Source organism: Phascolarctos cinereus, unplaced genomic scaffold, assembly GCF_003287225.1.
Source record: "Phascolarctos cinereus isolate Bilbo 61053 unplaced genomic scaffold, phaCin_HiC Scaffold_5;HRSCAF=322, whole genome shotgun sequence".
In the NCBI taxonomy this organism is placed as follows: Eukaryota; Metazoa; Chordata; class Mammalia; order Diprotodontia; family Phascolarctidae; genus Phascolarctos; species Phascolarctos cinereus.
The window spans coordinates 370,748,050-370,775,274 of record NW_027555958.1 but is presented as its reverse complement, the minus strand read 5'-3'; the positions used below and the strand labels follow the sequence as shown (position 1 = coordinate 370,775,274).

The 27,225-nt window shown below is 39.3% G+C and overlaps 1 protein-coding gene across 1 annotated transcript in view; it reads left to right on the top strand.

Annotated features, from left to right (window-relative positions):
• Positions 1-27,225, top strand: part of HHAT (hedgehog acyltransferase) — a 475,631-nt gene that overhangs the window by 82,074 nt on the left and 366,332 nt on the right. The window contains exons 5-6 of the mRNA XM_021007864.2: positions 13,174-13,368; positions 19,918-20,133. Coding sequence (XP_020863523.1) covers positions 13,174-13,368; positions 19,918-20,133 — 411 coding nt within the window. The remainder of the gene's footprint in view (positions 1-13,173; positions 13,369-19,917; positions 20,134-27,225) is intronic.

Here is a 27,225-nt window from a genome sequence, read left to right as displayed (position 1 = left end):
GTCCTTCAAGTCACAGAAAACTTTTTGGTGACACAATCCATCAGTGTTCTACAGCTCTGATTGTTATAATGTTCCTCCTTATATTAGCGCAAAAATCTCATAACTTTCACCCATTCTGCTTAATTTTGGCCTTGGAAACTTTGTAGGATCAATCTGATCCCTTTTCCATATTACAGTCCTTTGTTTGAAGACTGCTTTATTATATCCCCTCTAAGTCTTTACTTTTTCAGTCCAAATGTTCCCAGATCTTTCAACTGTGTCTCTTAACGTGCTTAAAAAAATTTTTTATAGGCATTTGAAATTGATGTTAATAGGACATGTGCTTGAGTTATTTTTCCAAGAATGAAATAGCATTAACATGGAACTATATATTTTAGAGTATTTTTTCCTCCCATTTCACCCTCCACACCCCACCCTGAAATCTGGTCCTTCTTGTTGCCAGTATATATTTGTGAACTGGCTAGATAAGGTTAGAATGTAGTATGTGGCTAGGAAACACAGCTTTCTCTGTGTGAAGTTAATTGTCCCTTAAGCACACTGAACTATGACATGGTCCTTATTAGCAGAATATTCTAACCAACTGGGCTTCCTGGTCCCATGCCTGGTAGGCACAGATGTTTAGGGTGACTTCTCTACCCATACCATAGTGGACAGCTGTTGGTGTGGTATGGCGACTCCACAGTTCAGAAATTCTCTGCCTATAGCTTCTTAGATTCTAGAGGCTCTTACCTACTCCAGCTCCTGCTTCTCTCTTCTTTGCAAGTTTCCTCACCCACATACATTTTTGCTGATGGGAAAGGCAGTGGTGGTGGGAAGGTTGAATTTTCCCTTTTTCAGTTGTGCGGTTAGTATAGAATTCAAACTTACCACTGAGACATCCCAGTCATCTTGGCTGGAATAAGATGGCATTTTCTGTAGGAGTTTCCCAATCTCTCTCTCCAGACATAGAGACTATGTGATGGCTTTAAACTCTGAAAGTAACTTCTTATTGGATTGTGTATTGGGCATGCTAAGCTAATTGCTTCGCTTTTTGAACATCATCACACTGTATAGGCCTTAGCACTACCTGGAACATTTGTGCTCACTAAACTAAAAATAACCTTGCATGCATGTTTTCAAGCTGCCTAGCTGAGGGTGGGATGAAGATGGGAGCAGTATCTGACCATAGAATAGAAATGTCTCTGTGCAAAGCTAACTGGACTCAATAAGTATTCATAATTAATGTAGCACAAAGGGTAGAATTCTAGAATGGGGATCAGGAAGAAATGGTTTCAAATCCTGCTTCTGGCACTTTTTCTGTGACCATAGATGAGTGATTTACCCTCATGGGGCCTCAGTTTCCTCATCTGTAACATGAGGTACTTCTGGTACCTACGACAGAGGTATCTAGGACATGTGTTGGATAAAGCACTGGGCCAGGAGTCAGAAAAACCTTCGTTGGAATCCAGCCTTAGATGTTTGTTAGCTGTGCAAATCACAACCTCTGTTTGCCTCAGTTCCAACTATAAAATGGGCATAATAATAACACCTAACAAGGCTGTTGTGAGAATCAAGTGAGATAATATTCATAAAGCTCTCAGCACAGTGCCTAGCACATAGTAGGCACTTAATAAATGCTTATTCCCTTCTCCCTTCCCCCCATGCCCCTACCTTGTTGGGAGACTCAAATAAGAGAATGTAAAGATCGTGTAAGTAAATTACTTTTTAAAAAAAATTAATTTATTTATTTTTAGTTTTCAACATCAGTGAATTACTTTTCAAACTTTAAATCTCTATATAAATGTCAGTGATTATTATTAGTGCCTGGTAACTGAGCTAACGAGCTACAAAACATAAACAGGCTTCATGCTTACCAGCTGTGTGACCCTGGGCAAGTCACTTAACCCCGATTGCCTCCCCCAAAAGCAAAAACAAACAAACAAACAAACAGAAAACATAAATAGGATTGATGGTCTTTTCATCTGGTAGTAGCTAAGGTGAGCAAGCTCATTTGTCAGGAGTTGAATCCACAGAGAGGAGGATTTACTTACTAGTCTCTTGGAATCCCGGGAGAGTCCATTTACCTACTTGAGGTCTCCTGTGTTAATTGTGTTCTTGGACCAGCATTCCAGGCCTTCCATAGCACTGTATTTTTAAGGTTGGCCTAAAATTTCCTTTGTTTGTTCTCAGAGGCCTTTGCTCCCCGTAAAATCAAGCTTTTAGAATATAGTTGTTGGAGGCTCATGTGTGTGTGTGTGTGTGTGTGTGTGTGTGTGTGTGTGTTTCATAGCTGCAATTGATTAGAGAGTTGTGTAATAAATTATCGCATGCATGAAAATTGTTAGTCAACTTGCTTTTTGCATTTCTTAGGCCAGGCAGCCGTTAAGTAGTTTCTGGGCAGACATACAAAAAAGAATTAATACACATAGCTAAATCTGAGAACTGTTGCCAACAAAGATTCTAACCAATATTGTTTTTCCCTTTTTTCCTTCCTAGTAGCAAACCAGTGACAGAATTGTCACTCAGACACATCTTGCTACCACCCAGATCCCAGAAATTAGTGGAGGGGAAAAAATACACACATACACACACACACACATACACACACACAAACACACACTGTATGTGTGTATGTACATATATATGTACACACATATGTATATATATACACAACATATGTATATGTGTGTGTGTATATTCACTTAATTTGTGCTTTAAGTTAACTGGTTGTTGTTCATTTGTTTTAGTCATGTTTGATTCTCTGTGACCCTATTTGGGGTTTTCTTGGCAGAGATCCCAGAGTGGTGTGCCATTTCCTTCTCCAGCTCATTTTAAGGATAAGGAAACTGAAGCAAACAGTGTTAAGTGACTTGCCCAGGGTCACACAGCTAGTAAGTGTTTGAGTTGACTCTTGCCTGACCCCATATGAATAAGGTTTAATCAGAATGAATCTGAAATAGCAAAGAAGTCAAGAACCATTTTTTAGGAAAGCCATGTGATGTCAACCTCTCTAGCAAGTCACCATAGTTTATTAGAAAGGGGGCGTCTGTGTCATCTTGAATTCCTTCCCTGTGTCATCTCAAATTCCTTGTGAATGAGAAACTTGTAAAGGTAGAAGTTTGACAATAGATGATGAATGAATAAATCAGCATACAATTTATTAAGCACTTACAAGGTTACAGGCATTGCTAGGTGCTGTGAACATAAAGCCAAAGAAACATCCTGCCCGTAAGGACCCTACATTCTTTTAGGGAGAGGCATATGCAGGTAGGTGGTGCAGTGGCTAGAGTGATGGGCCTAGAATCAGGAAGACTCAACATCCTGAGTTCAAATCTGGCCTAGACACTTTCTAGCTGTGGGACCCTGGGCAAGTCACTTTACCTTGTTTGCCTTAGTTTCAGCATCTGTAAAATGAGCTGGAGAAGGAAATGGCAAACCCTTCCAGTATCTTTGCCAAGAAAACACCAAATAGGGTCATGAAAAGTAGGACAAGACTGAAAACAATTGAACAACAATATACATACATTACTGTTACAGAAGCATATACTAAATCCATACAAAATCAATACATTTGAGAGGAGAGAGAACACCAGAGGCCTGGTGGGATCAAGAAAGACTTCATGTTGGAGATGGCATTTGAATTGATCTTTGAAGGAAACTAGAGATTCTAAGAGGCATGGATGAGGTATGAGGGATAGTCTACACAAAAGCCTGAACATGGGAGATGGAATGCCATGTGTAAGGGATAACAGGAGGGACAGTGTGACTGGACTGCAGAGTATGGAAAGAAGAGTAATTTGTAATAAAGCTGGGAAGATAGATGGGAGCCAGGTTGTGAGGGCCTTTAGGTGCCAGAAAGAGAATTTACTTGATCCTAGAGGAAATAGGAACCACTGGAGTTCATTGATCAAAAGAAAACATTGTATATAGCAACAGCAATATTGTTTTAAGAAAGACTTTGAATGAACAAGTCATTTTGACTATGGTAAATACACAAATTAACTACAAAGGACCTATGAAGAAAGATGCTATCTGCATCCAGAGAAAGAACTGATAACTGGAAGTATGTATAGAATGATCATGTAAAAAAAATATATGTATACACCTATTTATGTCTAGTGGTAGCCATCTCTAGGATGAGGGAGGAGGGAAGAAAAAAGGGGGGAAATTTACATGCTAACTTTATTTATATATTTAAAAGGACTAGCAATTTGTACATAATAGATTTGCAGTTTTATATGCAATCATCTTTTTTATTGTATTATGTGATAGAAATGCTTATTTTATTCCATAAATTTAAAAAAAATTAATGATGTTCCTCTGTCCCTACTGGGCACCCTCATCCTCCTGATATCTTCAGATCCCAGTGTCTGTAACCCCTCATGTCCTAAAAAACTAAATGTATTGTCCAAAAATAACACCTTGCATCAATATACTTTAGTTGGTCTGTGATGTCATTTATGCATGGGTATTCCTTCCATGAGTTGCTACTCATCTACCCGTTAATTTGTGTTTCTTGTTCATGTTCTCCCATAGGTCCCCCATAAGAAGATCTTTGTGGGGTTGCTACAGGCTTTCCTCTAGGTCTTCTTAAATTTTGTGAATGCCAGGGCTGCTCAGGCTATCCTTCTGTCATCCCTCACTGCTCTACTAGCCCACCTCCTTTCCTGATTATACTTTTCTGGATGACTTCCTTTATACCACTTTTTGCTGGTAGTTCATTGTTGGACATGCTCTGCTGCTTACTTAGGCCCGTCATGCATCATTTTCATGACTCTCATCTTTGATTCAGATTGTGGCATTCCAGTATTTACAATCATGTGGCATCCTTTGGGAGAACAGTGGTGTTAAAAAGGAACAGCTTGGGGTCATTGAAAGTGCTGAGGACTTTCCCAGACGCAGTTCAACTTTCTTTCTTCCTCTAGGCCTTGATCAGGGGTGGGGAACCTGCAGTCTCAAGGCCACATATGGCCCTCTAGGTCCTCAAGTGTGGCCCGTCAACTGAATCCAAACTTGGACTAGTCAAAAGGCTGCACCTAAGGACCTAGAAGGCCATATGTGGTCTCGAGGCCACAGGTTCTCCACCCCTGGCTAGATATATAGAGTAATGTACTAACTCAATGGACTAGGCATCCAGCTTTATACCATAGTTTGGGCAGTAGGCATTTTTCATTCATTTGGTTTTTTCCTATCTGGATGTCAGGCTAATCGCCTTTGAGTAATCATAGATCCCATTATCTGGGGCTTGGTGTAGTAAGCACAATGTTATGTGCAAACAGGAACCTCTGGGAGACCTCTCCAGCTATAGGGAATTCCTCTTTCATTTGGACACATTGAAGATTGTCCTTCATGATGGACAAACTAGGCCATCTTTTGCCTCAATTCTTACCTAGCCTTTAATTACTGAAAGGGTGTTGCCTCAGACAAACTGAGATCCGGAAAAGACTTTAGCTTGAAAAGGTGCCCCACTGCATCTGGGGCCATCACCAGTAGTTTTGACCTATGTCTTGCCACTGGACTCTGATGACCCTGGAGGAGAGAGTGAGTCTGATGATTTTGCACAGCTCTGCCTCACTTAAATCCAATCCTCTTAAACCCTTCTGATGTCACTAGTCCTCTCTGAGAGCAAAGGATGAACCTTAACAGCTAAGAAGCAACAACAAATGTCTTTGACAAACATGTCTCCTTGTTTTACGCCTTCCATGATTTTAATCACCAGAGGGTTGATGATCAGAGTTTTTCTCTGTGGTTATAATTATTAAGAATATTATATGCTCTTAGTATTATGAAAGTATTTTTGGAGAAAGGCAATTAAGACTTTGTTTTGCTCCATGGATTCAAGTGTTTTCCCCCCTAATCATTCAATAAACACAATAGGATCTCCTAATCTGTGCAGCTTCCTGCTATTTGTGTGAAAATACATGTTTAGTTTGCTTTGGAAAGTTGCATGTACCTTCCTTGTATTTTCTTCAAGGATATCCTTGATGTTACTATTGATCTTTCTCATAAAGATTTCCTAGAGAAGACAAAGTAGGCATATGGTTCAGTAGCAATTACTACTACCCTCATGTTTGCCTTTTTTGAATAACAATATCTTTTTTTCTATTTGCTGTGTATTGCCTGTCTTGAAATATTTTGTAAAGTGATCTCTTGTTATTTTCAAGGTCTTGTCACCTCCAGCGTAGATCTCCTCTGTGTATATTCACTTTGATCCAACCACTCTTCTCAACTCTTTTTGCTTAAATGAGATGTGTGTAAAGCACCATACAAATCTAAATTCCATATATAATTGTTAGTCACTACTACTACTACTACTACTACTACTACTACTACTACTACTTCCTCATATAACAAACTGGAGACTGAGACATTAGTCCAATTGTGGTGCTTTTGTTGGCGTTAATGATGAAAATAGATACTTAATGAGAGGCTGACAAATCTCATTCCATTTCTATTTGTTATCTTGCTACAAGTTTTATCTATGAATGCTCTTGAGTGATTTTGCTCAGTTCGGCGTCACACTGAGCTTTCTGCAGATGAGCTTTTGCCTTCATCAGTTTTCAGTGTTCTGTGAAATCATATTGTTGGTCATCTTTGACAACTTCCTTTGTAATATTTTACAAATGGGTAGGTATTATAATTTTGTTTTCTACTTTGCATACAAAGCTAAGTTAGTGCTTCAATAGGAATTAAATTTTGACAGCAATAAAACTAGAACATAGCAGATTAAAAGTAGACTTTTATTCATATGAACTTTTTCTGAAATGACTTTTAGCTCCAGGAATTTCCTGATTTGGTGGCCAAGAGTGGTTTTTTTTTTTTTTCCTGGCAGCCTGTTTTTATTAACTTTTGAATTAGGCATCTTATCTGTAGTTTTTCTCTGGTTTAACACTGAGATTTTGTCCTAATTAAATATTTTACTTTTTCTTTCTTTTTTTTTGGTGAGGGCAATTGGGGTTAAGTGACTTGCCCAGAGTCACACAGCTGGTGACTGTTATGTGTCTCAGGTCAGATTTGAACTCAGGTCCTCCTGACTCCAGGGCCGGCGCTCTATTCACTATATCACCTAGCTGACCCCCATCTTATCCGTAGTGAAATTCTTCTTCATCTTTCCATAACATCTCCCATATAAGGAAAAAGACCACAGCACATAGATCAAAAATTGAAAGGTGGATGTGTACCTCAAAGGTCATCCAATTCAACACCCTCATTTTATAGATGAAGAAACTGAGGCCCAGAGAAGTAAATGATTGATTTCCCTGCCTGCTTCATCTGTCCCTTTTCCTATCTATCTTCCACACAGTTGCCAAAGTGGCTCCATGTTACTTTTTTTTGCATACCCTTGTTTGGCATTTAAAATCCCAAACAACCTGCTTCCAAGATCCTTTCAGCCTTATTATTGCATTACTTTTCATGCAATAAATCAGTTAGCAAGTATTTATTAAATACCTGCTATGTGCCAGGCATCGTGCTAGGTGCTAGGGATGTAAGTCCAAAGAATGGAATAATCTCTACATGCAAAGAGCTTTACACGTATGCTGAGGATCAACCGAACTAGCCTTTATCAACTCCCATGGATTCAGTCACCTACTTTATGCAGTTGAGCCTCAGATCTATTTGTCCAGCCTTAACCACTGTCTTGATTCCCAGTCAACTGCCTGTTGGAAATACCAAAGTGGATATTTTGTAGACATCTTGAACTCAGCATGTCCAAAACGGAACTCATCTTTTCCTCTAAATCCTCCTCTCTTCTTAATTTCTCTATTACTATCCTCCAGTTGCCCAAACTTGCAACTTAGGTGTTATTATTGATATCTCCATCTCTCACTCCCCATGACCATAGGGTCATTTTACTTTCTTTGTAACATCTCTGAAATTCACCCCTTTCTCCTCTCTTCTCCTCTCTTCATCACCACCCTGGTACAGATCCTCATCACCTCACACCTGGAATATTGTGATAGTCTGCTGGTGGGCCTGCCTGCCTCCAGTCTCTCCCCACTCCAGTCCATCCTTCACTCACATGCCAAAGTGATCTTCCTAAAGTACAAGTTTGACCATGTCACCCCTCATTCAGTAAACTCTAATGGCTCCCTAATACTTCTAGAATCAAACAAAAAAATCCTCTACTTTTAAAAAGACCACCATAACCTTGCCCTTCCTCTCTTCACAGTTTTCTTATGCCTTACTTTCTCCCATTTTCTCTACAATCCAGTAATAGTAACCTCCTTGTTGTTCCTCACAGGCAACATACAATAAATGCTTGTTGTGACTTCTTAGTGGTCCGGTTAGATGGATGTTCCATCCCTGACGTTCATGTCTTTGCTGCCCTCCATACCTGGAATGGACTCCCTCATTTCCACTTCTTAGAATCCCTACTTACTTCAAGATTCAGTGCAAGTATCATCTTCCATATGAAACCTTTTCTGATCTTCCCAGCTTCCAGTGACTTCCCCCCAAATTATTGTTTATCATTTTGTAAATTGTTTGTTGTTTCTCTCAGCTAGATTATAAGCATGTTAAGGGCAGGGACTGAAATTTCACTCTTATTTTTGTAAATTCAATCTCTGACACAGTAGGCATTTAATACATGCTTGTTATTGATTAATTTGTTGTCAAATCAGAGGCATGTTTTGAACCCATTTCCTCTGATTCCCAATTTAGTACTCTTTCCATTGCACATGTTATCTGTCTAAAGTTTAGGCTTTCTTGAAGGTGAGTCAGTATAATCCTTGTACATTTATTTGTCACATTTATTTATCTTTAACTTCATTTTAAAAGTATGGAGGTATTTGTGGCTATTATAACAATGGTGTTATAACAGCTTACATGGTGTTTAAGCTGTTTCACTTTAATGAGTAGATAATGCTTCATTAAATTGGTGATGTCAGTTGGAGTGAAGATGGCTTGGCCAGCCAGCAAACTTCTGGTCTGTGGAGTGTCTCCGGGAAACACATGGAGAAAACTCAAGACAACTTCTCAAGAGAGCTGGCTTTCTGTCCTGCTCTTTGCACCCCTAGGCAATATAACACGTCTGTTGTCAGGCCAACTTTTCTCCAGTGCTTAGCTTGATCTTGGATTGCTGTCAGGAAGACAGAGCCAGGAAATGGGTCAGGGATAAGGGCAGAATGGATGACTGTTGGAGTGTCTAGGTACAGCCCAGTGACTGTTTTCCAGTGAATATCTCTCTATTCCAATGCCAAGTATGTTGGATAGTCCCTTATGCAGCTCCCTCAGAGGACAGATCTAATAGATGTGGTAGAAAATGCTGAGTCTATGCAGGATTATGTTGTGGATACTTATGTGTCTGAGGATGTGAGCTGACATAATTATGTTATGTATGTGTGTGTGTATATATATATATATATATATATATATATATATATATATATATATATATATATATATATATAAAATAATTCATGGGGCTATGGCATACATATCATTGGCCATTAGTATATTCTATATGCCATTGGGGTGGCATGGTGGATAGAGTTCTGGACTTGGAGTCAGGAAGATCTGAATTCAAATCTGACTTGAGACACTTACTAGCTGTATGACCCATGGGAAGTCACTTAACCTCTCTCTGCATCAGTTTCCTCACTTGTAAAATGGAGATAATTTGTTTTGAAGATGAAATGTGATATTTGTAAAGTGCTTTGCAAACCTTAAAGTGCTATATAAATGTTCATAGCTGTTATTATTGTTAATATTCTAGAATCCATTTTCATAGGAAGGCAACATGATAGAATGGAAAGGAACTCACTATTAGGAGTGGGAATGCCTGGGTTTGAGCACGGATTTCCAATAGTTATTAGCTTTGTAAACCTTGACAGGTCATTTAAATTCTTCAGTTTCCTCATCTGTACAATGGGGATGATAATATTTGAACTCCCTTACTCAGAGGGCTGTTGTGAGGAAGACATTTTATAGACTGTATGTCAAGTTATACAAATGTGAGTAATAATAATCACTATTTTTATCTCCTGTTTTTGCATTATCCATACATTTTCCTTCCTTTTTTCTTCATCTTCAGTAGCCTTTATGGTTAGGAGTGGCCTGTGCCAATTAAGGGAATTGAGCGAGTTGATTGAGGTTAGATATGGGGATACCTTTTGTGTAATCTGTGAAAAGAAGCATTAAATGCCATCTGCTCCTGTTTTTAGCATTTAACCTTTTTTTTTTTTGGTGGTGATGGCAGGGGTACGGTGTGGGGTGTTCAAGAACACACTGTAAGAGTATGTGTTAAAATCCAGATCGCCACTCAAGCAGATGGTGATGGCACAGCACCATGGAAATTTTCCTAGTTTGTTTCAGTCCTTCCTGACTAAAGCAGCTTTAGGTTATGGCAAATTCCCAATCAAATCCCAACAAATAGATCCTTTTTTTTTTCTAATTTTATAGGAACTAATATTTAATAAAAATAATTAGCAGTGTATGTGTGAAGCTGTGCACACATAGAGAAGAATTGTAAGTGTCAAATGCGGTAGGTCACATTAAAGAAGTACCTTCTTGTTTTAGTTGTTAATAACTCTTTCCAAAAATAGTCTTTGGCCGCCTGGTTTCCTATCCTTGGTCTTGGCCCAGAAGAGAGTGTTTTAGGGGAAACTTTGAAGCAGATTCATGTGACTGTTTTCTGTGGGTAGTGGGATGGAAAAATACATTAAGAAAATGAGCCTACTTTTTTGGTTCCCCTGGAACTTAAAAAGGGCATATCTGGTTTGGCTCTTGCTTCTTAAAATGTAGTGTCTTGGGATGGGGATTAGGTATGGAAAATGTGAGCAAATTTTGGCAATATTTGTGATTGGATCATTAGTATTTGCTAGTGGACTTTATAATAGGAGTTTTATTTGTCTGCATTCATATATGTCTAAAGATATACATGTATGTATGTGTCTGTCTGTCTGTCTGTCTATACTTGAGGACCTAAATAGAATCAGTCTCTTCCTGTTCTGTGGGATTATGTTCCTGGAACTTTGGACCCACGATTGTATTGGTATGGGCATTCTCTCAACCAGTATGGAATGCAACCATCCCATGCCTTAGTTGACTAGGGGAATGTGGCTGTGGCTGAAATTATTTATTACCTTTGGCCGAGACTGTGTTTGCCAGGTCTCTTCGAGCTCAAACCCTCAGATGATAGAACTACAGTTTGTTGCTGAGACTATGCTTGAAGTCTTTCCAACTCAGCATAAGGCTTACCAAAAAATTGGGCCCCATTGGTATAGTTTTTCGGAGCTTATACTTACCTCCTCATCATGATGAGGCGTGGTGTGAGTCTCAAAGTTATAATAATTCCATATTCCTGCACATGTATGCTTATAATGTAAATCATGTATATATACATATATGTGCACACCGAGGTATGTATATATACATACCTATGTGTATGTGTATATAGATATTTACAGATAGGACTATTGATATCTATAGATTTGTCTATATCTTTATACACACACACACTTAAACTAAGACTTTTGGGACAGCATGTATGTATATGAGGCATGTTGATGTAGTGGATAGCTAGCCAGTCACTAGAATCAGGAAGACCTGAGTTGAAGCCCCATAGCTAATATGTCCTGGGTGTGTGGCCTTCTACAAGTCATTTAGACTAAAAGTTTCAGGCTAGTGGCTGATCTCCACTGGGAGAGTGAGTTTTCTACTTGGGAATTCCCCTCACTAATGAAATAACTAACTTCACAAGTACAAAGTGGAGGAGGCACAACTAAACAGGAGTTTGTGTGAATAAGATTTCTAGGGGTTTTACTGGACTCCAGACTTAAAATGAGTCAGCAGTCAGTAGACATTTATTAAGCATCTGCTATGTGCAAGTTATTTTGCCAAGCACTGGGGATACAGATACAGAAAAAGAAAGACAGGCCCTACCCTCAAGGAGCTTATAGTTTAGTGGGGGAAGACAACACAAAAGGGAGATGTAAAGTGGGCTGGGGCAGTCAGCAGTATCACACAAAAATTAAAAAAAAATGCTGATTTGCTAAGAGAGAAGCATTGTGTGAAACCCGAGATTTGTGGAAGAAGCATTTAGTACAGCATTTACCGCAGAGCCTGGCACGAAGGAGATACTTAAATGTTTGTTGATTGACTGTTTGAAGTGTTTTCCCTTTGCCTGTGTTATAAAATTATAAACCTTTCAGTGGAAGAGCTATGTCCCTCTTTTACTTAAAAAAAATAAAAATCTAAATGAAGCAGGCTCCAGAATTGTATAGAAGGCACTCTCAAAGTATTTGTTGTCATTCAGCTGTGTTTGACTCTTTGTGACCCCATGACCCCATTCATGACCTCCCCCATGACTACCTTCACGACCTATACAGATGAGGAAATGAGGCAAACAGGATTAAATGACTTGCCCAGAGTCACACAGCTAGTAAGTGTCTGAGGTCAGATTTGAACTCAGGTGCTCCTGATTCTAGGTCCAGCACCTCGCTGCCCTGTAAATATTAGGCAGTGATAATTAAGTGTCCTGGACAGCTCTTGAGGAATCTGGAGGGGGAGGGAGAGGGAGAGGCCAGAGGCCATCCACTTCTAGATATGGCTTCCTTTGAAGTATCATTTGAAAACTAGTGCCCTATTCCTGAATTAATGTGAACAGTCCCTATGAATATATCTCTTGTATGGGTTACTGCGTGGTTCACAGATTATCGTGTGCCAGATTTGGTTCATGTCACTGAGAAAAATATTTCACTTGTTTAATATTTATTAGCAGAAGTGACTAATGCCCATCTCTCTCTCTCTCTCTCTCTCTCTCTCTCTCTCTCTCTCTCTCTCTCTCTCTCTCTCTCTCTCTCCTTCCCTCACTCCCTTCTTCTCTCTCTTCCTTTCCCTCCCTGTCTTCCTCCTCTCTTTTCTCTCTCTCTCCCTTTTTCTCTCTTTTCTCCCTCCCTCCTTCTCTTTCTGTTTCTCTTTTCTCTCCCTCCACCCTCCTCTCTTTGTCCCCCTTTTCTCTCTTTTTCCTTTCTCCCTCTCTCCTTCTCTCTTTATTTGTCTAATTTTACCATTTTTGTGCTTCTCTCTCTCTTCCTTCCCTTCTCTTACCACTTTTCCTTTCACTCCTTTTTCTTTCTCCTTTTTTTTTTTATCTCTTTCCCCTTCCTGTTCCTGCTCCTTCTCTTTCTCCTGGTCTCTCACTACATGCTTTCTTCTCTTTCTCTCGGCCTCCTTCTTGTTCCTACTTTTCAGCACAGGCCCTGGTTTCTCATGGTCTATGGAATGGGGGCCTGCTGGTACCTGATGGGAGCTCATGGCCTGGCAATGGTTTTCCTCCACACCATCATTTCCTTCTCTGTGGCCCAGTTTCAGTCCACAATCTTGTCATGGCTGTGTTCCTTATTGCTACTTTACACGCTGCAGGTTCAAGCTCTGGAAGATGTAAAGGTAATGTGCTACCATGACCTTCACAGGCTGGTCTCTTCTCTTGGTTTCTCCCTTTCATGAATTGGATTTGAGTTTAACAATTAGAACAAATTAAGGAAAACTTCATTAATCAGATATCCCTAACTCAGAAATTGAGAAATCAGACTCGATAGATATGGTCATTCTTGATTAAAAAATCCAAAACAACTTCTTTTGTGAGCTTTCATAGTATTCTTGAGAAGGAGAAATCTAGCACAGAAGTGTGTACAAAGGCACCGAGGGAATCCTTTTACACACAAGCCACAAGAAGTTAAGGATTCTTTTGATATATCTTCAACCTCTATCTTGTCAGTTAATATTCTTGTTTTTTAAAAGGATTTTCACATTTGGAATTTCTTTTGGTATCTCAAGGATGGCAATTTTCATTACCTTGTCACATTATATAGCTTGTACTTTAATATGTAGTATGGACTTGAATATTTTAAACAACAACATTGAGCATTAATTTTGAGTCAGAAGATGTTAGATTAAATTCTGGCTCTTCTACTAAATAACCATAACAACAACAACAACAACAACAACAACAACAACAATAGTGTCAATAATAATAATATAACATTTTAAACTTTACAAGTATTTCATTTTATCCTCACCACAACCCTGGGAAGTGGGTGCTATTTTTATCCTGTTGTCTACCCAGGCAGCGAGGTGGTACAGTGAACAGAATACTGGGCTTGGAGTCAGGAAGACCTGAGTCAAATGTGGCCTAACTCTGTGACTCTGGCAAGTCACTTAACTTCTCTTTGCCTCAGTTTCCTCAACTAGAAAATTGGGATAATAATGGCACCTACCTTGCAGGGTTGTTGTAAGCATCTGATGAGTTAATGGTGTATACAAAAGCATGGAAGGAAATCCTTTTACATGCAAGTCTCAAGAATTTAAGGATTTTAAAAATATATCTTCAACTTTTATGTTTTTGATCAGTGCTCTTATTTTTTTTAAAACAAAATTCTCACATTCAGGATCTGTACAAATGTTTAGTGCAGTTCCTGGCATTATATAAATGCTTATTCTCTTCCCATTTTACAGATGAGGAAACTGAGGCAAATAGCAGTTAAATGACTTGCCCAAGGTCACACACTAGTAAATGTTTGAGGCTGAATTTGAACTCAAGTTTTCCCGACTCCAGGTCCAGTGATATATCTATCCACTGTGCCACCAGCTGCGTCTACGATCCTGGACCAAGCTCTACACCTCAAATGAAATAATTCACCTCTAGGCCTCGATAACATAATTCGTTCCAAAGAGTCACACAGTGGAAAGAGTGCTGGACTTAGAGTCTGAGGAACTGGGTTTAAACCTGGGTCTGCCACTTGCTGCCTGCATGATTGACTTTGGATAAGTCACGTTTAACTTCTCCTGGCCTTCCTTTCCTCACCTGTAAAATGAGATGGTTGGATGACCTTTGAACTCCATTTTAGCTCTAAATCTAAGGTACTGTGATACTTGGATATATCTCTCTAGACCCCTTTAGACTCATTTGTAAAATAAGGCCATGGAACTGTAAAACATCACGGTTCCTTCAAGCTCTGATTCTTATCTTCTTCAGTTTAGACTTTTCACTAATACAGACAGTGCCCCCCCCACCCTTTCATTCATTTTCAGTGAGTGATATTTGATTGTATTTCTCCTTTATAGGTGACTTGGCAGCCTGCTAAATGTCTGTATATACCATGCCAATTAATATACTCTATTGATAAGGTATAGTGTGGTTAGCTTTAATAAAGGCTTTATTAGAAGTTTACAAAGAGGAGTCTGTGCCTGCCTTAGATGCTGTGACTGCTTAGATTAAAGGGTGGTAAGTCTCCAAGGAAGAGGCGTCTTTGTACCTGTCCTTGATGTCAGAGCAGTGGGTCAGAATGAGGATTCTATTAATGATGGAATGTGATAGATAAAGGATGACTGGGATCCAGAGAAAAGACCAGCTTGTGGAGATGGGGCAGGCAAACCTGGGTGGTTTTACATCAGATAAAGATGCGGACAAGGATGCAAGCAGGCCAGGCAAGTAGGCACTTGACTTTTAGGTTTAAGCTGAAGTCTCAGCGTCCTTCCCCAACCGTTGTGTCAGGAGAACTGCCAGGAGGCAGTGGATGGAGCTATGTCTATTGGCAGAGGGTCAGCTTCAAGAAGATCTTGTAGCAGAGACTCAGTCACAGAGACAAGACTTCAGTCCCTTGTGTGACTCTGGGTACAGTCAAGGAACCAAGGCAAAGACTCGGGCACAAGAAAACAGAACGTGGATCTGCTATAGAAAGCAAAGTCCTGGCTACAAGGGAGCAAAGCAAGGGCTCATTGACAAACTAAGCCTGTGTGTGTGGAAGACCTGTAGGAGGTTGATTTAGTGTTAGGCTGTTGGCCTAGGATGCCTCATGTCCCTATGCCAATAGATGGGATTTTGGAACCTTCAGGTAAATGTCAGTACAGCCCTCTGTGGGATGGACAAGTTTAGAGAACTATTGAGACATGGAGCCAGGAATATGACGTGCTATCCATAAGCCTTCCAGGAGCTCCCTCCAGTGTCCATTTATACTAAGTGCATTCTGAGCTGGGAGCAGTACTTTCCTAACTTTTCATACCTCTGCTAAAAGCCTGTTTTATTACTGATTACATTCCAGTGTTAGAGAATTGCTTGAGTCTAGCCCTGAATGTCTTCTTCCAAGTGCTGGTTAGACTTGGAGTGGTCCTGCAAGTAGAGGAATTCAGGGGGATAGGGAGAGGAAAGGTAGAACTGACTTACATGCCTTGTGCACAGTTTAATTTGTTGTATCATAGGATTCAGAGCTGGAAGGGATATTAGTGGTGGTGTGAACTCCTTTTTTTGCATGGCCTAGACAAGTTAGGTGGTTTGCCCAAGTTCACATAGGTAGGACATATCATGACTGTTAAATCTGATATTATTTTTTTTACATAAACAGGTGAGTTTAAAAGGGAAGGGGAAGAGAACAAATATTTATTAAGCACCAACTATATATGCCAGGTGTTCTGCTAAGAGTTTTATAAATGTTATCTTCTTGAATCCATATGACAACCCTGGGAGGTGGGCACCTTCATTATTCCCTTTCTATAGTTGAAGAAATGGAAGCAGATAGAGATTAAGTGAGGGTCATAGAGCTATTTAAGTATCTGAGGCAGTATTTGAACTCACATCATCCTCACTCAAAGCCCAGCACTCTATTCACTGTGCCATGTAGCTTTCTCTATGATAATAGCTAGCAATTATATGGCACTTTATGGTTTGCAAATTAGTTTACATATGTTTATCTCTTCTGGATCTCACACCAACCCTGTGAGGTAAAAGAGTTAATGAGGCATCCAAGAGATACTGTTTATCCAGGGAGGATTTCTGATAGACCCACAAACCCACTCACCAGGTAAATTAAGCCTATTTGGCCTGTAGTTAAAATAGTATTCAGGGGCATAGGGGCAAACATTGCATTAAACCTTCCTTCTTGGGAACCCAAATGTATCCTTGTTAATGGAAGGAGGATCCGTGTTGTGGGTGTGTATAATTAAAAAATTATTGGGTTTGGATGTATTAGATAATTTTCTTTTACAAGATGCTCCCCTTTCCAATTATATTTTTCTCAGGCCAGCTTTTAAAATGAGTTTGCATTTTGTGAGCACACCTCAACTGATGGCATTGGATGATGGTAGCCCAGAAATATGCTGGGAGGCTGGGGAAACCCCCTTGAGCCTAAAAGTATGCTGCAGATAATTGAGTTGATTGTGCTGATAAGTGAAGCTCTCTTGGATGAATTATATATTAACTCTCTGATACCTCTGACTGTCACCCAGTCATTTGCCTAGCCTGCTATGCTATTCTCAGTCATCAAGTTTAACCCCTGCTGCCTTGATTAAATATTTCAGTCCTTCTAAAAGCAGGACCTTTCAGACTGGCTTCTTCCTCTCTTCTTCCCTTTTTCTTGTATGATAGAATATGACCTCAAATTTGACCTTAACATTTAAAAAATTATTATTGTTATTTTAATGCCACAGTCATGTCTTCTTAAATCACTGTCTCCCATTGGACCCTCCCTTGTAACAAAGAAAAACATTCAAGAAAAACTAACAGATATGGCTACTGTTTCTGACATCGTATAGCACTGTCCACACTTAGGCCCCCACTTCTGTACTAAGAGGAAGGACATTTGTCATCATTTCTCTGGGACTGATTGTTGCAGTTTGCCGGTCTTAGAACGATGTCTTCTTTTACATTATTGTAGTCATTGTGTATATTGTTCTCTTGGTTCTGTTTATGTTGTTCTGTATTGCTTCATATAAGTCTCCCCAGGTTACTCCCAATTTTTTATATCTGTTCATTTTTGTGGCACACCAGAATGCCATCAAATTAATATGTTGCATTTGTTCAACCATTCCTAATCAATGGATATCTACTTTGTTTCCAGTTTTTTGTTACCACAGCAAAAATTCTGCTATGAAGAATTTGTTGTATGTGGGGTCTTTCAGCTCCTTGGGTCCCCCAATAATTGTATTTCCAAATCAAGGAGTATGAACAGTTTAATGACTTTTCTCACATATTACATTGTTTTTCAGAACAGTTGGACCAAGTCAAAGCCCCACCAATAGAATTTTTGTATTCCTGTCTATCCATAGCTCCTCCAGCATTTGACTTTTCCCATCTTTTATAATTTTTATCGCTTTGAAGAGTATGAAATACTCTCTCAGAGTTGTTCTCATTTATGTTATTATTAGTGATTTGAAGGAGTCTTTCTTATGGTCCATAGGATCATAGTACTCAGAGTTGGAAGGGACCATTAGAGGTCTTTGAGTCCTCCACCCTCATTTCATAGATGAGGAAAATAAAAGTGATTTCATCTGAGTAGGGATATCATGGTGAAGATAGACCTTCTACCCCTGCATATTGACAATTCATCAGTAACTCACAGTCTTAGAGAGGTGCTTGGGAACGCTGGGAGGTTAATATCTAGCATAGTGCCTTGTGTGTAATAGGTACTTAATAAGTGTCTGAGTTTGACTCTATAGAAGAAAAAATTTCCTAACATTTCAATTTGTCTAGAAGCGAAATGGACTTCCCTGGGAGGTCAAGTAGTACCCATCACTAGAGGTCTTAAAGCAGTCTCTAGATTACCAGATGTCAAAGAAGTTCTGGATGGTATTCCTGCTTTGTGTATAACTTGGAATAGATGGTTCCTGAGGTCCTTTTCAAACTTAGGAGTCTGTGTTTCTATGATCCTTGATATATGTTTGGGGGATGAGCATTGCCCCAAACCCTCCCTTCTCCAAACTTTCCCATTTCTAACAAGGGTACAAATATCCTTCTTGTCACTCAAGTTCACCATGGTGGAGTTATCTTTGACTTTTCTTTCTCCCTCAACTCCCCATATCCAGTTAATTGCTGAGTCTTGTCAATTCTGCTTCCACACCATATCTCTTTCCCCTTCTCTCCACTCATATAATCTTAGTTAGACCCTTATTACTTCTTGCTAAGACTATTGTGTTATCCTTCTAATTGGTTCCCTTAGTTCCAGGTTCCTCCTCTTTCCAATTCTTAACTACATAATTAGGAAATTAATTTTCTTTAAAGAGAGATATGATCATATTTTCCCCTTAATAAAAAAAAATCTTTAATGGTTCATTATTGCCTTTAGGATAAAGTACAGACTCTTCAGTCTGCCATTTACAATATGGCTCCTATTTAACTTTCTGGTCTTATTTTACTCCCTTTCACTTAGACTTCTATCCCTTCTTTTGCTGTTCTCTCCATTCCAATTAGTCTGGCCTGGTAGCTGCTCCCCTTACATAGCATTCTACCCCTCACCTTTTCGTAATGGTGCCCCATGTCTGGAATGTGCTCTTTTCACCTCTACCTCTTGGAATCCCTAACTTCCTTTGAGATATTGCTCAGGAATTACTTCTCACACAAGGCTTTTTCCAATTCTTCCATCTGTCAATGTTTTCTTGAAATCATTTCATATATACATTTATTATTTACTTATCTATACACACATTGTGTTCCCTTGTATAACGTAAGAGCTTTGAGGGCAGGGACTTTTTAATTCTTTTGTCTTTGTATCCCCAGTGCCTAGCACGGTGCCTAACTTATAGTAAGTGACTAATAAATGAAATTATGAAATTGAATTGAGTGAGTATGATGGTTAAGTTTAGAATTATATTTTTCCATGACAGTGTCTATTTTTAGATATTCTCTGTAAGAACACTGAGTCTACCTTTGATCCATGCCATATGTACTTTAACCAAGGGTTTTCTTCATATAATGGTTTTTTGCTACTCCCCAAATGGGCGTATCAAATGAAGCTTATGATGGCAATAAAACATGATGTCCTTGTTAGACAAATATTTGCACCCCCTCCTGCCCTGACAATGTTGTTGATAGAATCAGAGGAGACACTGTATATGACATGCTTTGCAACTGTAGAGTACTGTTTAAATGTTATTATTGTTGTCATTGCTGTTAGTGTCTTTTCTTGCTGACAACAGTTTTCCCCTTTCTTTGCCTCGGTGTTACAGAGAGGATGGTATAAAACAGAGAATGAGTATTACTTACTGCAGTTCACTCTGACGGTTCGATGCCTCTACTACACCAGCTTCAGCCTTGAGTTCTGCTGGCAAGGACGGACCCCCAAGGGCTCCCCCTACTCCTTCTTCTGGCTATTGGCTTATGTTTTTTACTATCCAGTCTTGCACAATGGTCCCATCCTCAACTTTTCAGAGTTCATCAAGCAGGTAATGACACTTGGGTACTGCTATTGCCTGAATTAAATAACCGGTTGATTGAATGTTTGTATTGGTGGGTACTTTTCATGTGATACTTATTTCTTTTCCTGACAGAATGTCCCAATTTGAGAAAATCTGTTTTTACAAAAATATTAATTTATAAAACATTGATGGCGGGGGGGGGGATGGTGTAAATCTTGGAATAGAAATTTTGGTAAATAATTTCTATTTCCAAATTGATATTGAGTAATATACTCTAGGTGCCAGTGAGAATGCCTCAGGTGTAAATACAGAATTTCAAGACCTTAGGGATGGAGAAAGTACAGTCTGATCTTGGCCAAATCAGCTAATCTCTCTTGTTCTGAGTTTCTTCATTGGTGGAATGAGGAGATTGTACTAGATGGCCTCTGAAGTCACTTCTAGCTCTAAATTTACAATCCTATGAATGTATTTATTGTTGTTCAGTCATTTCAGTTGTGCCTGAATCTTTATGACCCCATTTGGGATTTTCTTGGCAGAGATACTGGAGTGGTTTGTCATTTCCTTCTCTAGCTCTCTTGATGGATGAGGAAACTGAGGCAAACAGGGTTAAGTGACTTCCCAGGGTCACATAGCTAGTAAGTGTCTGAAACTGGATTTGAACTCAGAGAGATGATTCTTCTTGACTTCAGACCTCGTGCTCCAACCATGGCACCACCTAGATGCCCCTGTGAGCTCATACCTGAATAGAAATCTCCTCTACCATAGCTTTGGCAAGTGGCTTTCTAACTTCTGCTTAAAGATCTCCCTGGATGCTATCCTGAGGCAGTCCATTCTTCCATGACTCATCTTTAATTGTTAGAAATCTTTTTCTTACATCAAGCCTAAATCTACTGCTGTCCCAGTTCTCCACCCATTTCTCTTGGTTTTGTCCTGTGGAGATAAGCAGACCAAGTCTAATCTCTTCCTCATATATATTCAAAATGTATCCAGCATTTTATTTTACACAAAGAAGGCAGAATGTTTACTGGTAATGAACTCTTGGGTTTCACCTTGTTAATATTATTTGCTGAGATGAGAAGTGAAGGTACCAAGGCCAGGAGTCAGCAACTCTTTCCTCAGTTGCATGCAGCTTTTAAATGCATATCTTTAGTTCTTTTAGCCAAAAAGAATGGATGTGTACCTGAGTTGACCCAGTTCATTTACATGCTGATTATTACATACTACAAATAATGGATTTCTAACCTTGTGCTCTCATGTTCTTCCTTTCTCTTTCCATCTACTTCTGTTAGACTGGGCTTCTTTCCCTTGGCCTCACTCCAATTCTGCAATCCTTACTCCTCAGGGTTTGCTGTTGTGATGTTTCTGTCCTGTTCCAACCTTACTAATTCATCTGACTAACTTGTTGTGCCAGTGAGCTAGTGGGAGAAGACCATAGGAACTCCTCATTCAGTCCTCTATTTTTTGGGTTACACATGTATAACATATAACAAATGTACTATGGAGACAAAAATACTTATAATTTTGTCTTTCTACTCTCATGGCCAATGTGGCAGAGAGCTGGCTTCAGATCCAAGAAGACCTGATTCAAATACAGAAGTCCCCTTTTGACCAGAGGCAAGTCAAACCACTCTGTGCTTAGGCAACTCTTTACGATTAGAAGGTGCCAATGCTACATTGGTAGAGGGAGTTTCCTGATCTGGGAGTTCCCCATATCAATGACCTTATAGGTCCATACCTATTCTTATTATGTGGTACTGACACATTTAAATCATATAAAACACTATATAAATGTGTAGAGATTAGTGTCAAATCTTTCTTGCATCAATTGAGAAAAAAGTTTGTATGAAATATAAGGTGGCTTTTTAATCTGTCAGTTAACAAACATTTATTAAACACTTGCTGTATGCTAGGCATAGTGCTAAGTACCAGAGATACAAAAAATGAAATAATTCCTAATCTCAAGGAGCCATTAGGGGAGATGATTTTGTGTATATGTATGTGTGTATGTATGTGTGCAAAATAAATATAAACTGAATAAATGCAAATTGTATGCAAGGTAGTTAAATATAAGGTAGGGAAGGAGGACATTGGCACTGTGGGGATCAGGAAAGGTTTGTATGATAAAGGAAGACTTTGTATGAGGAAGGAAGTGAGGGATGCTGTGAGGCAGAGCTGAGGAGGAAGTAAATTCCAGCCATGGGGGAATGGCCATGGAAAGAGGAGATGGAGTGCTGCATGTGGATTAGATTGTAAAATGTGTGAAAGGGAGTAATGTATAATGAGGCTGGAAAGCTAGCTTAGGGCCATTTTGTAAAGGACTTTAAAAACCAAGCAAAGGGATTTGTATTTTAGCTAGAGGGATAGGAAGCAATAAGAAGCCATTAGAATTTATTGAGTAGTGGAGTAACCTGATCAGATCTGTGCTTAAAGAAAATCTCTTTGGTAGCTGTGTGGAGGATGAATTGGAATGGAGAGAGATGAGGTGGAGAGACCAATTAAAAAGCCATTACCATAGGTGGTAGCTGAATAAGTGGAGACAAAAGGTAAGACACAAGAGATGAGCTTGTAAATATAGCACAGTTTGGCTATTGATTGGATATAGGGGAGGGAGAATGAGTAGTTGAGAGTTGTTGTTCAGTTGTTTCAGTTATGTTGGACTCTCTGTGACCCCATTTGGGGTTTTCTTGGCAGATACTGGAGTGGTTTGTCGTTTCTTTCTCCAGCCCATTGTACAGATGAGGAAACTGAGGCAAACAGGGTTAAGTGAGTCACCAAGGATCACACAGCTGATAAGTGTCTGAGACTGGATTTGAACTTAGAAAGATGATAGTCTTCCTGACTTCGGGCTTGGCATTCTATCCACTGTGTCCCTTAGCTGCCTGAAGTTGAGGATTACACTGAGGTTATGAATCTGAGAAGCTCTAAAAATGGTGGTACCTTAGACAGAAATTGGCAAGTTTGATAGTAGTGTGATTTGGGGGCGGGGAAATATAATGAATTATGGTTTGAACATGTTGAGTTTGATACGTCTAGGACATCCAGTTTGAAATGTCCAATAAACAGTTGGTGATGTGAGACTGAAACCTCAGTAGGGAGGTTGAAGCTGGATATCTATCTATCTATCTATCTATCTATCTATCTATCTATCTATCTATCTGACAAGGAGCATTTGGGTACATGCACAGAGAGGGGGCATGATATGAATCATGCCAGCAAAGAAAACTGAGGGGTGATAAGACAGGTAGGAGGAAGACCAAGAAAGAATAGTGCCACAAAGACACAGAGAAGAGAGAATATGCAGAAGGAGAGTGTAGTCAGCATTGTCAAATGAAGCAGAGAGTTCCAGAAGGTTGAGGATTGAGGAAAGGCCATCAAAATGGGCAATTGAGGAATTGTTGGGACCTTTGGAGAGAGCAGTTGCAGTTGAATAATGAGATTGAAATCTAGAATGTAAAGGACGTGAAGGGAGCAGTTGGAGGCCATAAGTACAGGCAGGTTTTTTTTTCCCCTAGGAGTTTGACTAAGAAAGGATGAGATAGACAGTGATGTCTTGAGAAGGTGATGACAGGGTCTAGTGAAGCTTGTTTTTAGGAATGGGTGAGGCTTGGCCATGCTTGAGGGCAGTCGAAAGGGACCAGTAGATATGAAAGAGGCTGAAGGCTAAAGAGGGATTTGTATTCTTAGAATATTGCCAAAAATGTTTTTCCTCCTAAAAATCTACAGACCCCTGGTCTAGGTTCTTAATTTGTAAATAGTTTGTTTTCCTGTCATTTAAGCAAACCCTTACAGGACAATGTACATCTTTCCTCTATTGTTGTTATAGTCTCATATACAACCCCTTGCAGGTAGGAGCTACGCATAATAAAAACTCAGCTTCCTTTCCCTCTTCTCAAGCCCCCCAACATTCCACATTCAATAGTGCAAACACAACTTGGCATGATCAAAAAGAGTGCTAGCACTGGAATCAAAATATCTCAATTCCAGTCCGGGTTCTGCCATTTTTCTCATGAGATAGAGTATGTAATGCATTTTCTAATGGTGAAGAGATAAAAACTGTAAGCTTTACTAATGATATTTTCATAGGATTGTAGCTTCAATCTACAGAGCAATTTCAAATGGATTTTCTCATTTTGCTTTACGATAGTTTTGTGAGGTAAGGAGGATAGGTAATATTATTCTCATTTTAAGGTGGGGAACTGAGGTGAGACTTTGGAAAGATTCTACAATTAGCGACTAATTGAACTAAAATTAGGGTGCAGGTCTTTGGGCTGCAGTTCCAGTTCTCTTTCTATTACATCTCTTTGCCTCTCATTGTAAGGGTCCCTCAAATAGGCTTGTCTAAGAGAATAGGGATGGAAAGAGAAGGTATTGGCAAGAACAGAGATGTCGTTGACCTTATAATGTTGTGTCATGACAGTGAAACCCTTTGGTATATATTGCATTTAAGACCTAGTAGTGTATAGTATAGTTCGCTGCCTGAGATGTTCTCTAGGGACATACAACACAAGGGAAGGCATTCAAACTGATTGGGAAAGCTACCCAAGGAGGATGAGGCTTTCACTTCTCTGACCTTTAGTTTCTATATCTATAAAATTAGAGACTTTGTTTAGATCAGGATTTCTTAATCTGGGGTCTGTGAACTTTGTCTGTGTGTGTGTGTGTGTGTGTGTTTAATATTTTATAACTGTGTAATATAATTAGTTTCCTTTGTAATCATGTGTATTTGTTAACATTATTCTCAGAAAGGGTCTATAGATTTCACTAGATTGCTAAAAAGGTCCATAACAAAATAGTGGTGCAGAACCCTAACCTAGATGAAAGACAGTTTCTTCTCGGGCATTTTTATCATTTGTTATTCTGTGAATCACCATCAATAGGATGCACGTTTTGAATTTTCTCTCCAGCAGAGGGATGAGATTTTTGCTCAGTACTCATTGTCATAGGGCCCATAGGAATTAGAGAATCTTAGGTCTGGAAGGGATCTTACAGAAAATTAATCTTAACACAATTAGGGAGACAAAGCATTTAAGCTGTGGAAATTGGAAGGTAGATGTTATTTCTCATAAACAAAATGAAAACACCAGCCTTTTTCTTGGTATGAAGATGCGAATATAGCGTATGGTGGGAAGAGTTCAGATCTTTATTTTGGGTTTCTGTAAACTGCTCCTCTTTTTTCCTGTGACTCTTGGGTTGTGTGTATCGATAAGAGAAAGAAAGAAGCCAGATGAGATATTGACACTGTAGTAGAACAGTGTGCTCTGAGGAGTCCGGTTCCCTGGATGACTTTCTCTTCTGTTTCTTTTTTAGTACCTTCCCTTTGTTGAATTTTTTTCTTATTTATCTCATATGTAACTTGTTTGTATACAGTTGTTTGTATGTTGTCTCTCTCCCTCATTAGATTGTGAGTTCCTTGAGGGCAGAGATAATGTTTCATCTTCTTATCCTCAACTTGCAGCACAGCATCTAGCACAAAGTAGGTGTTTAATAAATGTTTGTTGACTGACTTGGCTTTCTGTGCATATCTATGCATTTCTATGGCTGCTAGATGGCACCATTAATAGAGTGCTAGACTTGGAGTCAGGAAGACTTGAATTAAAATGCTTCCTTGGATACATACTAACCGTGTGACCCTGGGCAAATGATTTTAGCATGCTCTTTTAGCTTCAGTTTTCTTATTTGCAAAATGAGAATAATAATAACAGGTACCTCTTAGGGGTGTTGTGAGGGCCGGAGAAAGGAAGTTACATTTAAGGTGATTTGAAATCTTTAAAACACTATATAACTCCTATTTATTTATCCATCCATCCATCCATTTATTTGTTCACTCATTCATTCATTTGTTTACTCACTCATTCATTCATCTATCTATCTATTATTACTTTATTTGGCTTCTCCTGTGTTGTGTGTCTTTGGGGAAAGTCTTGTTCATAGGGCTGGGCTGTAACCTGCAAGACTAGGCAAAGGGGTTACAGGGCTAGGTTTGTGGTCACAGGGCAATGTGAAGCTAGCTTGCCCATGTGGAGACTGAACACATAGAATTAAGCTGAATTAATCAACTCAAATTCAATGAATTCAAGTATCCAAAAGAGAAGTTGGTTGAGAGATCTTGGAATGGTGCAGGTTAGAGGCATATCTGGGTTAGCTATTCCAGCTTGATTCTCCCAAATGTTTATCAGAGAGAGCCACAGGCTCACAGAATCCCAAGGGTCAGGAGATTTTCAGAGGTTAACTAGTCCAGGGATGTCAAATTCAAAAGGAAATGGCCACTAAACTGCTATGGCTGCAAACTGACTCAGAAAGCCACATATTAAACATCACCGATGTTCTTTTTTATTTATTTTATTAACTATTTCCCAATTATTTTTTAATCTGGCTTGGGTAACACTCAGGAGAATTGTAGCTGGTGGGCTGGTGTTTGACACCTCTGATCTGTTCCAATCTTGACCAGGGGCAGAACCTTCTCTTGCCTCATGCTCTGTGTGTGTATGTAAAGAAGAGCTTTTCGTCTTTGAGAGCTGTCCTTATTAATCAGCAGGACATCCTGGAGAGAGTGAGGGGCCTAGATATTCCTTTTTATGCAACTTAGGTGAAATGAAATTTTTATTATAATGTGCTTTAAAATGCACTTTGCACATGAGTCAGTGTGTGGTTTTTAGTCTAGCCCTAACCAGAAATTCACATTGATGACATTTTCAAATAGTTTTAAGATCGACTCTCTTCCTCACTTCTCCCCGCTACCCCCCCCCCCCGTGGAATATCTCAAATGGAACATTGTGCATGCAGGCGGGAGAGCAGCAGGGCTCATTAGGTGAACTGTGTGCTGCCTGTTTATTCCTCCTGCAGGCTTGACAAGGGATAATCCTGAATTTTAAAAATAAAAGGGAGTTGACTAGATTGAAGATGTAAGTGCACCTCAGTAATTACAGTGGTATAAAGGCAGAATTACCTTCCTTTTTAAGGCAAGAGAATGAAACATTAAATTGTTTACCTTATTGAGGTGTGATTTATGTGATTAAAGAACACCCATTTTTACCTTTCTAAATAAGAAAGCGTTCAGAGTGTTCTGATGAGAAGTCCAAGCCCTTTCAGGTAGTGACATATGCTTATGCCTTATTAAAT